This window comes from Suricata suricatta, chromosome 13, assembly GCF_006229205.1.
Source record: "Suricata suricatta isolate VVHF042 chromosome 13, meerkat_22Aug2017_6uvM2_HiC, whole genome shotgun sequence".
Lineage (NCBI taxonomy): Eukaryota > Metazoa > Chordata > Mammalia > Carnivora > Herpestidae > Suricata > Suricata suricatta.
The window spans coordinates 26156325-26171136 of NC_043712.1; the positions used below are offsets into that span (position 1 = coordinate 26156325).

Sequence of the window (14812 nt, forward strand, 5' to 3'; positions counted from 1 at the left end):
AAATCAAAACCACCCTGAGATACCACTTCACACCAGTCAGCGTGGCTAAAATGAACAAATCAAGAGACTATAGATGCTGGCGAGGGTGTGGAGAGACGGGCACCCTCCTACACTGTTGGTGGGAATGTAAACTGGTGCAGCCGCTCTGGAAAACAGTGTGGAAGTTCCTCAAAAACTCTATCCATAGAACTCCCTTATGACCCAGCAATAGCCCTGCTAGGGATTTACCCAAGGGATACAGAAGTGCTGATGCATAGGAACACATGTACCCCAATGTTCACAGCAGCACTGTCAACAATAGCCAAATCATGGAAAGAGCCTAACTGTCCATCACCTGATGCTACATTTGATCTTAGCCAAGAGGCCGAGAAGCGATGTCCATCACCTGATGAGTGGATCAAGAAGATGTGGTTTATATATACAATGGAGTATTACATGGCAATGAGAAAGAATGAAATATGGCCATTTGTAGCAAAGCAGATGGACCTCGAGGGTGTCATGCTAAGTGAAATAAGTCAGGCAGAGAAGGACAAATACCATATGTTTGCACTCACATAGGTCTAACAGGAGAATAGAAGAAACCTAATGGAGGACCATGGGGAGGGGAAGAGGGAAAGAGAGCTGGGTAGAGAGAGGGACGCAAAACCTGAGAGACAACTGAATACTGAAAATGGGGGCGCCTGGGTGGCTCAGTCGGTTGAGCGTCCAACTTTGGCTCAGGTCATGATCTCACAGTTCGTGGGTTCGAGCCTCGCGTTGGGCTCTGTGCTGACAGCTCAGAGCCTGGAGCCTGCTTCAGATTCTGTGTCTCCCTCTCTCTCTGCCCGTCCCCTGCTCATGCTCACTCTCTGTCTCTCTCTCAAAAATAAATAAAGCACTTAAAAAATTAAAAAACAAATACTGAAAACGAACTGAGGGCTGAAGAGAGGTGGTGGTGATGGAGGAGGGCACTTATGGAGAAGAGCACTGAGTGTTATATGGAAACCAATTTGACAATAAACGATTGAAAAAAAAAACTACAATAAGATATCATCTCACATCCATTAAGATGGCTACTACCGGGGTGCCTGGGTGACTCAGTTGGTTAATTATCCAACTTTGGCTCAGGTCATGATCTCACATGAGTTCGAGCCCCGCAACAGGTTCTGTTCTGACAGCTCAGAGCCGGGACCCTGCTTTGGATTCTAAGTTTCCCCCTTTCTCTACCCCTCCCCTGCTTGCTCTCTGTCTCTCTCTCTCTCAAAAAAAAAAAAAAAAAACATTAAAAAATAAAGATGGCTACTATCAAAAAATATTTAAAATATGGATGAATGGGTGATGATGGTCAAAAGATAAAAATTTCCAGTTATAAAGTTCTGGCAATGTAATGTACAGTATGGTGAATACAATTAATAATTCCACATTTCTGAGGCCCCAAACATGGGTCTCAAACTCACGACCCCAAGATCAAGAGCTGCAGGTTCTACCAACTGAGCCAGCCAGGCGCCCCTACTGTACTGTGTATTTAAACACTGCTAAGAGAGTACTTAGCACTTAAAAGTTCTTATTGCAAGAAAAAAAAGTCTGTAATTATGTGTAGTGATGGCTGTCAACTAGACTTACTGTGGTGGTCATTTTGTAATATGTATAAATAGCAAATTATTATGTTGTACACCTAAAACTAATAAAATGTTATAGGTCACATCTCAAAATAAAAAATGATAGTAATAAAAATAATAAAATAGAGTGGTGCCTGGTGGTTTGGTCAGTTAAATATCTGACTCTTGATTTCGGATCATGGTCATGATCTCACAGTTTGTGGGATCCTGTCCTGCATCGGGCTGGTTTCTGACAGCAAATCCTACTTGGGATTCTCTCTCTCCAACTCTCTCTCTGCCCTTGCCCCCCCGTCACCTTCATTCTCTTCCCAGACCACCCTCAATCTTTTTCTCTCTCTCTCTTTCAAAAATAAATAAAAGTAGTTAAGAGGATAAATCTTAGATTTTTATCACAATTAAGAAATGAAAAGAGACACACCTTGGTGGGTCAGTTTGTTAAGCATTCGATTCTTAATTTCAGCTCAGGTCATGATTTCACAGTTTGTGAGTTCAAGCCCCACACTGGGCTCTGCACTGACCTCACAGAGACTGCTTCAGATACTCTGTCTCCCTCTCTCTCTGTCCCTCCCCCACTTGCTCTCTCTCTCAAAATTAAGTGACATTTATATTTTAATGTTTATTTTTTGAGAGAAAGAGAGTGAGCAGGGGAGGGGCAAAGAGAGAGAGAGAGAGGGGGGGACAGAGGATTCAAAGAAGTAGGCTCTGTGCTGACAGCAGTGAGCCTAATGCAGGGCTCGAACTCAAGAACTGTAAGACCACGATCTGAGATGAAGTCTGACACTCAACCAAATGAGCCCCCAGGTACCCCAAAAATTAACACTAAAAAAAAGATAAAACAAGATATCTATGACCAAAACAAAGTTAACAATCATTCTTCTACAACATAAAAGCAGTTATTCACAGAAATTCACTGATTTTTGCCATACTAAATAGATGAAAGTACTCAAAGTTATATACGTTGTATGATCTCACCTGTAACTCTTGTGATTTACGAGCCTGCTCCTGCTTGATGGTGGTGACCATACTTTCTTTCACCTCATCCAAAATAGAATATAAACTATCAAATTCTTCATCTAGCTCTGAAAGTATGTTAGAAGAATTTTCCTGTTTAATAAACAAAACAATGATTTTACTGAAGAGGTGTCAAACATATCAAAACTAATACTTACCAGAGAACGGATTCATATTATAAACTATCTCAGCCTAACATCATAGAAACAACAAACTTCCAGTATTTGGCCCAGGCTTTAAGAACAGGTAAATACGAGAGGATGGCTGCTAATGCTGAGAGCACTCTCTCAGTTAGGCGAGGAGTTAAGCAGCGGTTTATGGACTAGCCTACACCTTCTTCATCTTTTAGAGCAATGTTGCCACAGGACAATGTTAAAGGTTGTTTTAAGGTCTCCAACTTTGTCCAGACTTTTGTCAGGTTCCAAGGCAGACCCTAAGTCAGTGGTCGACAATGTGTGTCATGCATCAGCATTATCAATGAAATATTTTAATAAAATAAATCACAGATTTTGATTCTGTAACTGAAGAGAAATCTGAGCATACAGGGATGGGACTAATTTTTTGTAAATCTTAAAATCTTTCAGGTTGTCTAAAACAGTGCCTTTACATATGACATACAGAATTTAAAAAACCAAGCAATTCCTTATTGGATCCTAAGAGGTTTATCAAACATTGAATTTTAGTGCTTGAAGGAACCTCAGAAGTCATCTTCTGACTAGAATTTGTAGTCAAACTCCTAAATCTTAGGAATTAAAATACAGAAAAGTAACTTTGCCCAAAGCCACACAAGTAGTTACCAGTGGCAGAATCAATAAAGCCTATCAAACCTATTAATTTCCCAGCGTTCCTCACCGTCTCATTAAGCAAGATGCTACTATTTCAACAATAATTTAAAATATCTGTGAAATCTCTAAATAAGCAATATCCACACTTGCAGTAATTATGAGATAGAAGAAATTATCTTAGGCATTTGTCAATTTAGATGAATCATTCCATTAAGAGGATCGGTACCAATTAAGAGAACTAATACGTAACAATCTAATGTAATGTCATAAACCAAATTATCTGCCATTTAAAAACCCTGCTCTCACCTCCTTTAGTTCATAATCTAGAGTTGATGGAGTATACATATTTATATTGTTTGGCCCAACAATCATTCATTGTGATATATTAACACAAACATTTTTCAAAGAGTCATACCTGAACTCCTTTTAGTGTTTGATTTAGTGTATCAATAAAGTTCTGAATTTCATCATTTTTATTTGCCAGAGTTGAAATGATCCTTTGTAGAGCTTCCTACAATTAAAATAAACAAACAAAAACACATAACATTATATTTTAATGAATTATAAATCATAACAATAATTATCTAAATAAGCCATATATAAGAGGAGCTATGTAAAGCTTCTCATTGTTAAATTTCCAAAGGTCTAAAATTATAAAAGATGAGCTATGTATTTATACTGTTTTAAAACTCTAATTCCTAGTGTACAACTTAATCACCACCACACCTTTCACACTAAAGATGATCAACAGTATTATTTAAGGTCGTAGGGCCATGGGCAAGGAATAGAACCAAATCCTTAAATGCTGCAAAAACATGGAACTTTTTAATAAGAGTACAGGTATGAGGAATAAAAGCAAAGAGGAAATAAAATTTGACATTTTATTTATTTATAAAAATAAAAACATTTTAGGAATATAAAAATGATAATAAATTTGCAGTTAAAATTATATTCACTGCAGTGTTTATAGGTGCTGTAAAACCATAATAAATAAGTAATTTAGCAATAAATTTTAGTAACAAATCATACTTTTTGATAATGCTTCCTATTTAAATAAAACACTTGGCATTCAATCTTTCATATTCTCTAGGTCAGTACTGTACAATAAAATCTTACGCTATGATCAACATGTCCTACACATGTGCTGTCCCATATGGTACTCAATAGCTTTATGGAGCTAATGAGCTCTTGAAATGTAGACAGAACAACTGAGGAATAAGTTTATTATTTTTTTACCTTTAATTATTTTCACTTTTTATAGCCGCATGTGACAAGTACTATCATAGTGGACAGTGCAGGGCTAGGTGTTCAGTAACTCTTCATGAGCAGTAACAGCAAAATCCAAACAAGGTACTTGTATTCTCAGCAGAAATCAAATGCAAGTACTTTTACTACATAATCTTCCCAGAAGCACAAGCCTTGTTTCTATAAGAATCTACAAGTGTAAATGTTTTAATAATGCCCTATAAGACTTTGTAATAAAGGTTCTCCTCAAAATCAGATATTGATAAAGGGCTACATATAAAGAGCTCAAGAAATAAATTGATAAAGGGATAATATTTTATATAAACATTCATAAAGCATTCTAATAGTGAAAAATTAAAAAACAATCATAACAGTTACCATTTAATTCTCACCAGAATCCCTGGAAACAAGGAGGTATTATCACCATGCCTGAGGCTGCCTAGGGCTCTCTGCTATCTGTATTCACTTGCCTGTACTATTTCTTCCCATCCTCACCGCTGGTGGTATTTTAGTATAATAACATAATGAAGTTATGCTATGAAAGAAGATCAACACCAAGAGTTAGCTGTTTCTCCTGTTGGTCTTCCTCCCAGAAATGGGTACATACACCAAGATCTGAATACAAAGACAACCAGCAGAGTGGCAGAATGAAGCCAGGACTTGGGGGAAGGGTGCAGGACAGGCGTAGGAGTGAGAATAGTAATACAGAGATGTAGAAAAGGAGTGCAGAGGACTTAAGAGTCTTCCAGTTATTCATCCAAGATAGGTTCCATATACATGTAAAAACAACACAATGGAAGGGTAAAAATGATTCTGCACAATCACTGGACTGTGTAGAATGAGCTTCAGTTAAGACTGGGCTCTTCTGGTAAATGGACTGTAATTGCCTCCCCTTTTATCACCCCTCATGGCAGGGCTACTTCCACACTGTACAGATGACAAAATGGTAGTAACTGCGAGTAAGGTAAATATTATGTTCAGTCTGTCTCCAAAGTCAAAGCTGTTTACCACTTTAGAACACTGTCTCTCAGTCTAACCAATTTGCCCATCATATGAAATATCCACACAATAAATTACATATTCTTTTAAAATTTTTGTTTGCTAAGACTCTTCAATGACATATAAAAGTGCTAGAATTTTCATAGTAGAGAATCACTGCTTGAGGTTTAGCTCTGCCCACTGCTAAGCATACTGGTGAACTTCATGGTAAAGATTAAGAGTCTTCTAGAAGAGACTTCTCCCATGAAAAGGAGGAGTGAGGACCAATGAATTCAACCCAATAACAAACTTTCATCACCAGGATATATGTGAGTGCAATAAAAACTGAAGGAAATTTCACAAAAAAACTGACACACTGGTATATAAAAAAGGGCAGACCTAGTTCAGAGCCAAAAAAGAAATCTCCCTAGTACAAAACAGTTTTCCAACTTTTATTTTTTGTCTAAGTAGAGCAGCAAATTCTGTATTTAGGGAATTTTGAAGGAAAAATTCTTTGGAGATAGCAGAATACTGCCCCTGCTAGGTAAGCCCTAAGCTCCAAGGATTTTAATGAGAAGCCTCCCTACCTTTCTAAAGCTCCCTGCTCTTTACTGAATATAGTCAAAGACATCTAAATGCTCTAATATGTGTTAAGTTTTCAAGATAAATCCTTTATACTTTTAATTAAGAGTTACCGGACTACTAAAAGTTAATAGACTCTGTTGTCACAGCGATGTTAGAGGGAAGAATACAGCCTTTACCAATGACAATATTCAATAGAAATACAATGAGAGCCAAATAGTAGTCACATCAAAAAAGTAAAACAGGTAAAATTAATTTTTTATTTTACTTAACCAAAGTGATCCAAAATATTATTTCAACATGTAATCAAAAGTTAACAATTACTGAGTTCCTTTTTTCCTTCCTTTTTGGTAGAGGTCTTCAAAATGTGACATGTACTTTACAGTTACAGCACATCTCATTCAAATTAGTCACATTTCCAGTGCTCAACAACCATACGGAGCTAGAAGGCTACCATACTGGACAACACAGCTTTAGAGGCCTAAATCATACAAAGAGTCCATGTAGTTCTAAGAGTGAGGATAGGGCAAATCTGCTTACTTTGCAGTTAATACTAAAAAACTTAAAAGCTTTCTGAATTTTTCTTGGACTACCACAATTTCTATATATGCTTAACATATGCCAAATTCAATTATAAAACCTGTACATGAATATAAGCTAAAATGTTACAACCTTTACCAGAATTTCATTATTTCTCAGTTTTTATTTATGTAAATATTACCTTTAGAAATGGAAAAGTAGTATTCTAATATTACCACTCTCAAAAAAATGGTGCATAAGCAGCTCTTCTTTGGGGATCCCTCTAAAACCATAACAAGAGAAATACACTCTTCTCTTCCGTAATACTTAAACTGCTGATTAGCTTTGGTTGGAGAAAACTTAAACATCCATGAAAATACTGGCGTCTGACAAAAACAAAACTGCACCTGAAGATACCTGACACGTAAGCTATACAAACTCAAAGAATCATCAGGATAATTGTTGTTTATGGTTCTGCGCCATACCTCCAGGATCATATCCTGAGATTACAGTTAATCTTATAGTAAAGACCATAAAAATTCTAATGGTAAAGATTACTCTCTTTTAATTCATTAAAAATTCTGCTATGCCCAGAAAATGAAAAATGAACTTTCTAAATCTTTATCAGCCCATGAAGTGTTAATAGCAGTACTTCTGGAAAGAAACCCTATGATCTGTGTGTTAAAGCTCTTAGGGAAGTGGTATTCTTTACAAATTACCTAAGGCTTTAAAAATACCATACTCTCCCAGAAAATAATTGGGAAGGAAAAGCCTTTAAAGGCTAATATAGGGGTGCCTGGGTGGCTCAGTGGGCTAAGCATCTGACTCTGGCTCAGGTCATGATCTCACGGTTTGTAAGGCTGAGCGCCATGTCAGTCCCTGTGCTGACAGCTCAGAGCCTGGAGCCTGCTTCAGATTCGGTATCTTCCTCTCTCTCTGCCCCTCCCCTGCTTGTACTCTGTATCTCTCTCACAAAAATAAGTAAACATTAAAAAATTATTTTTAAAAAGGGCTGATATAGTATTTCAGGGAAACATCATCTCATTCTTTGAAGAGAGAATGCTTTATGGCTCACATTTTGCACTGCACTGGGATTTTTAATACAGAATGAGAGTCTATCACAGAAGTCCTAAATAAAAGGCCTTTATCCGGAGGAAGACATCTGACCTTACGGCCAAAGTAGCAAAGACTGAAGTCTGAGATTCTCAGGCGGTGCGACTCCAGACTCTAGATAGGGAGAGGCTTTGGAGCCTTTGCTGTAATACACACCACTGAGATGCTATGCTGTAGAGGGCTTTGGAGCCTCAGCATTTAAGATGACCTGTACTTTAACCACTACCAAATTCATTAGTAAACATGGCTGCAGAAGAAGCAATCATCCAGATGCATAAGAGTCAGAACCCAAAGCAACCAATGTGATCTTGGTAATAATCTAATAAAGATAAAAGTGCTGCCTCTAACCTAAGCTTAGAAGAAAAAAAAAAGCAGTAACCTGGAAGTTCTTCAAGGATAGGCTGCGGAAGGGCTCCAGAACCTCTAAAGCTACCTGCCCTTTAATCTGGAAAGGATGAGCAAACGTAAAAAACTGTAATCAAGAAGTCACAATTAGTATTCTTCCATAGTGGAAGTCCATCAGGAAGGGCTGAGAAATGAATTATCAAGGGGACCAGGGTTTCAACCATTCTGGTCATCACAATAACAACTGGCTAGACTATGGGTGAAAATGGCATGAAGACAAAAAGAACTAAGGAACTTGGAGCGCAGAAGAACTGGAAAACAAACAAGTAACCAAAATATTTAAGACAAGTACTACCACCAATACCAACACTTATAAAAACTAAAGGAAGAGGATTACATGAACTGGGTTCTGAAACTTAATTCTAGCTTGTGTATGTGACATGAGGCTAGTTTTTTCTAGGTGGTAAGAATCAGAGAAGAGTTGTATACAGGGTTAGTGTATGCCTAATATAAGAGGTATGCAATAGAAGGCTGGCTAAATGGGTACCAAATCCAGTATAAATTTTTTAAGTGTTTTCTAAATATGGCACGCAACATGCTAGGGCAGAATATCTATATATTTTGTAGTCAGAAACAGAGAAAGTGACAGAAAAGAGTTAAAAGATACCATAATGCTTTGAATTTTCTACCCCACTTTATCCCTCTAGGGCCTCCACAATTAATCAATAGCTTGATGATGGAGACACAGCAATTGATAAAGAAGTTGAGGAGGAAGTACAAAGCCCCAAACTTCAATGAATTGTGCACAAACAGAGCACCATTAGATACAAAGCCTCCCCTCTGAGCTGCAGCTATTTTCATCCAACTGCTTACTTGGAATCTCTATTTGGCTGTTGCCCAAGCACTTTAAAATTCAATATATGGGGTGCCTGGGTGGCTTGATCAGTTAAACATCCATTGGACTCTTGATCTCAGCTCAGGTCATGATCTCACAGTTGTGAGATTGAGACCCACATCAGGCTCCTGGGCTGAGTGCAGAGCCAGCTTGGGATTTTCTCTCTGGTCCTCCCTCGCTCCCACACGTGTTCCTTCTCTCTCAAAACAGACATTTAAAAAATGTCCCCATAATGTCCCCAACAAACCTGAGTCCTCCTATAGTGTTTGTTCTACCTCTGCAAATGGTGGTATTAGCTACAAAATCAGAAACCTAGGCCATCATAACATCCACCCCTCTCATTTGTGTTCTACATGTAGTCACCAAGTTATGTGGATTTTTACCTCCTAAATAGCTCTGTAATCACTATCTTAGTACAAGTCAACATCGTATCTCAACTTAACACTTTTGCAAAACTTAACTGTCTCCTGATCCATTCTTTCTCCCAAATAATCAGTTCTATATACTGCAGCTAGAATAATATGATAGCATCACTCTTCCCAGTCTTCAACAGCTTCCCATTGGTCCTTGGGTGAAACTAAAAGTCTTTTAATATGACCTATTAACATGATCCTACATAATCTGTAAAATCCTGCATGATCTTCCCACTGCCTACCTCTCCTGCTTCAACTCATACCAGACTTCCTGTTCCTTGCTGCATACCAGCTGCGGGAGCCTGCTGTGAGTTTCTCTAACACGTCTTGTTTCCCACCTGGGAGCCCTCACACCTATCAATCCCTCTGCCTATAAACACTGTTCTAAAACAAATACACTATGTATATGTTAAGTTTCAAAAAGGTATAGAATGAGCTCACTGTGATATATATTGCCTCTTTTATTATCAAACCCTGATGATGATGAGGGCAAAGACATCTTTCTTCTGCTCTGTGGGACTCTATCAATCTGAACGGATGCCTACAAGGGTCTCAGATTTTATCTCAGATCTCAAGTCTTCCATTACTTTCCAAAAGAATTATATTTTTCAAGACTTCAGGTTGACTAAGAATTGTAGGTGATATAGATCTGAAGACACAGTTGTGAGATCAAGCCCCACATCAGCCTATGCACTGTCTGTCTCCTTCTGTGTCATTCCCCTCTCATTCTCTCTCTCTCTCTCTCTCTCTCAAAATACATAACTAAACTTAAAAAGAAAGTTAAAAAGACACACATATATATATAGGACGTATGTCTCCAAAGGAAGTATGCAAAGGCAATCTTAGCCTTTGGTCAAGAACCACAAACACCAAGACCTCAAAAGTAAAACTACTATATCAGGATTAAGCCTCTCAATTACTAGATTAGGGAAATAGACTAAGTGTTATGCTAACAACAAAAGAAGGGGTTTTACACACCACAGCCAAGTTCAACTGTAATCATTCCCATAGAATGGATCAAAAATCTGGGATATACAAGGCATGAGGTACCTTCTTCAAAGGAGCAGAGCTTAAAGTTATGCTTATCATCACTATAAACCATGAGAAGTAAAAGCACAATCAATAGTCTCTGAGCAAAATAATAAATAACACTTCTAGACTCTTAAGTGCCTAGCACCATTTTAAGCTCTTTTCATATATTAACTCATTTAATCCTCTCAAGAATCCTAAAAAGTAGGACACTATTACTATCATCATTTTCCAATTCAGAAACTGAGGTATAGAGGTTAAGTAATAGCTCACCCAGGATCTCAGAGCTAATATGTGTCAGATCCCAGATTCAAACTAAGACAGTCTAACTCCTGAGTCTGTGAGATTAATTTGTACACCGTACTACCTGAAAGTAAAGATCAGAGGTACATGAAAACAATACCTAAGGGCACCAAAAACACTAAGATTTTATTTCAACACTGAAAAAAACTTAAGCTAATCAAAAGGTTGTAACATGCCAGATACAAGGGCAACAAAAACATTGCCTTTCCTACACACAAGCATATCATCTTGTAAGTCTGAGAACATGATGACTTTCAACATTTGAAGTGGCAAGGGTCTACTAGTTTTAGCTTAATATATGTGAAGATGACAAATTCATATGTTGAATCTTAATTTTTCTGCATCCAACAAAAAAACTGCTAACCTGGGCTACTTGCTTGGAAACTATCCAATGTAATAAGCCCCTGATATGATTCAGAAACTTCCTGTTCTTAGAACTGGTGGCAGAAAATCATTACACCCAGGTTCATATGCTGGGTCTGAATCTGAGGACCTCAATAACCAAATAGTCATAAGAACATTTTGCTATGAGTTTTCCATCAGCATCTACTCACACCAAGAGAAGATTCCTGATTCAAATTCTACATTAGTTTTCCAGACCGTTGAGATACACAAATCTAGAACCACTGCAAATATCATTAGTTGATCTACAATTTAAATCTACAATTTAAGAGTGTCACAATAGTATTAGGGCCATTCAGTAGTATTTACTAATCACTTTCTATGCTCCAGGCCCCGTGCTAAGCTGTTAACATGGCATATCTTTCTAATCATCAAAACAGATTTTTAAAAAGTATCAGTCTTTCATGAATAGACACTTCTCCAAAGAAGACAGCCAGATGGCCAACCAACACATGAAAAAATGCTCAACGTCACTCATCATCAGGGAAATACAAATCAAAACTACAATGAGATACCACCTCACACCTGTCAGAATGGCTAACATTAACAACTTAGGCAACAACAGATGTTGGCAAGGATATGGAGAAAGAGGATCTCTTTTGCACTGCTGGTGGGAATGCAAACTGGTGCAGCCACTCTGGAAAACAGTGTGGAGGTTCCCCAAAAAACTAAAAAGAGAACTACCTTGCACCACAGCATTTGCACTATTAGGTGTTTATCCAAGGGATACAGGTATGCTGGTTCAATGGGGCACATGCACCCCAATGTTTATAGCAGCATTGCAGACAATAGCCAAAGTATGGAAAGAGCCCAAATGTCCATCAATGGATGAATGGATAAAGAAGTGTGGTTGTGGTATATATACACACAATGGAATATTACTCAGCAATCAAAAAGAATTGAACTCTCACCATTTGCAACTAGAAACTAGAAGTAACGTATTATGCTAAGCGAAATTAGTCAGAGAAAGACAAATATCATATGACTTCACTTATATGAGGACTTTAAGACACAGAACAGGTGAACATAAAGAAAGGGAAGTAAAAATAATATAAAAACTGGGAGGGGGACAAAACATAAGAGGATCTTAAATACAGAGAACAAACAGGGTTACTGAAGAGGTTGTGGGGGGTGGTAAATGGGTAATGGGCATTAAGGAAACTACTCCTGAAATCATTGCTGTACTATATGCTAAGTAACTTAGATATAAATTAAAAATTAAACTACTGTATGATCCAAAAAAATAATAAAAAATGAAAAGTATGTCATTGCATTTCACAGTTGAAGAAAAGGAAGGTTAGAGAAGTTAAGAAATTGTCTTAGATCACATAGCTATCGAGTGGCAGTCACAATTCAAATCTAGGAAGCTGCTTCCAGATCCTGTTTGAACTAACCTAGGCTGCTTACACTGCCAGGCACTGAACAAAACAAGCATAGGGTTCCTGCAATCAGAGCCAAGGGATCAACGAAACCAGGATATAGCGTTTCTGGAAACTATCCTGATGCCACCAGGAATGACGGGACTTGCATCACGCTACAACATAGACTTCTCCTCTGAATTAGGTAACAAGAGTTGAAATCCAGAAAGCTATATTCAGCTGGTAAGTTCGACAACCAGAATCTCACCGGTTGACCACAGCTCTGGTAACACAAAAACGAGTACTGTGCTCAGATGTGATGTGAAGAGGTGAAAAAGAAGGCTATATATTGTTGAGGAATTCAGGAATCAGATCATCATAAATAGCTAACTGATAGAAAGCCATGTCCTCTTCTTAACAGCAAAACAGTTAGGAACACTACCTGTCTACAAAGGCAACTGAGATAATCCAAAGGAAAAAAAAATCTAATAAAAGACCTGGTGGAGAATGCTGCCTTTCTACTCTAAGCCCAACTAGGCAAGAAGAGGTACTCCCTCACATAGGATTTGAAATCCAGTGCATCGGAAGCTAAAGAAGCCTTATCCATGTGCAGTGACCTCGGAATCGGCTGTTCCAGTCTCTGAAGTCTACACAGCTCATATTCAGCCAAGGAAACCATAGGTCTAACAGAGGGAGGTGCAATGGGGAGGAAGATAAGGGCACACTCAGGTACTGCCGGTAGTGGTATAAACTAACAACCCTTCTGAAGAGCAACCTGGCAATACACGTCAAAGATTTTTTAAAGTATACACACACTGACTCAGTAATTCCATTCTACCAAATTTATTCTAAGTAAATAATGGTATAAGCAGAGACTTGGCTACAAGGCCGTTCATTTCAGCATTACTTATAACACTAGAAGGTTGGGACCAACAAAGAGTACTGATTAAAAATCAAATAGTACATCCACACAAAAGAATTCTGAATTAAGTATTGTAGAATGATATTAACATGGTAAAAGATTCATAATATATTAAGTGAAAAGCAAACTATAAAGCAGTATTACCATAGTCTTTTTAAGTTTCTATATACATTTTAAAAAGCTGGAACATAATATGTACAAATGTTAAAAGAGGTTATGTCTGGGTGGCAGGATAATGGGTAATTTTCATTTACCTATATTTCCTATTTTCCTACAGTAAGTTTATGTTACTTATATTTATAAAAGTGCACAGGCTGGTTATGCTAACACTTTATTATAAATCAGCTCAAAATATAATTAGCTACCAATCAACACATGTCAATAACTAAAATCAGATTCTATTGGAACCTTGTGGCTGGGAAGAGTGCCAATTGAGGGCAAAAAAACATACAAAAAGGAAGATGGAAAAAAAAATCTACCTACTTAAAAATGTTGTCCACCCTAGGTTGGAACAGACCATCTATCACCATGGTAAGCATTCAATACGTGTTTACTGCATGAATAATCCTGCTTACATTCAGCCAGGCATTGCAAAGAAGCATTGTATTAAAATTTTAAAAGAAAAAAGAAAAAATCTGCTTCATTACTGACCCTTGAAATGCCTGGGTTGGACGTACAGGTCCACTTATAAAAAGATTTTTTTATAGCTCAGTACTGTATATATATTTTCCCTTTCTTACAATTTTCTTATCATTTTCTTTTCTCTAGCTTACTTTATTCTAAGAATACAGTATATGATACATATAACACAAAATAGGTGCCAAACAACTGCTTATGTTATCATAAGACTTCCAGTTTACTATTTCCATCAATAGTAGGCTATTAGTAGTTAAGTTTTGAGGGAATCAAAAGTTATATGCATATTTTCAACTATGGTGGGGGCATGTTGGTACCCCTAACCCCTGTATTATTCAAAGATCAATACTATTTCCAAATTTTTAGAAATGCCAAGTTCAATAAAAAATGAATATATCTTAATATTTTTTAATGTTTATATTTTTTTGAGAAAGAGACAGAACATGAGTGGGGGAGAGGTAGAGAGAGAGACTGAGAGAGAGAGAGACCAAATCCAAAGCAGACTCTGAGCTGTCAGCACAGAGCCCCATGTGGGGTTCAAACTCACGAGCTGTAAGATCATGACCTGAGCCAAAGTCAGACACTCAATCAACTAAGCCACCTAAGTGCCCCTGAATATATCTTTTTAAATATAGTGATCATGACTATGTCAATATGGTTCTTTGAAGAGGGTACCTC

General features: G+C 37.5%; 1 protein-coding gene across 2 annotated transcripts in view; it reads right to left on the reverse strand.

Moving 5' to 3' along the window:
* The window catches only part of FSD1L (fibronectin type III and SPRY domain containing 1 like), a 72064-nt gene that overhangs the window by 48979 nt on the left and 8273 nt on the right, over positions 1-14812 (reverse strand). For both annotated transcript variants that reach the window (XM_029921105.1, XM_029921104.1), the window contains exons 2-3: positions 3810-3905; positions 2571-2702 (exon numbers count right to left, since the gene is read on the reverse strand). In XM_029921105.1, the coding sequence (XP_029776965.1) occupies positions 2571-2702; positions 3810-3905 (228 nt within the window). The remainder of the gene's footprint in view (positions 1-2570; positions 2703-3809; positions 3906-14812) is intronic.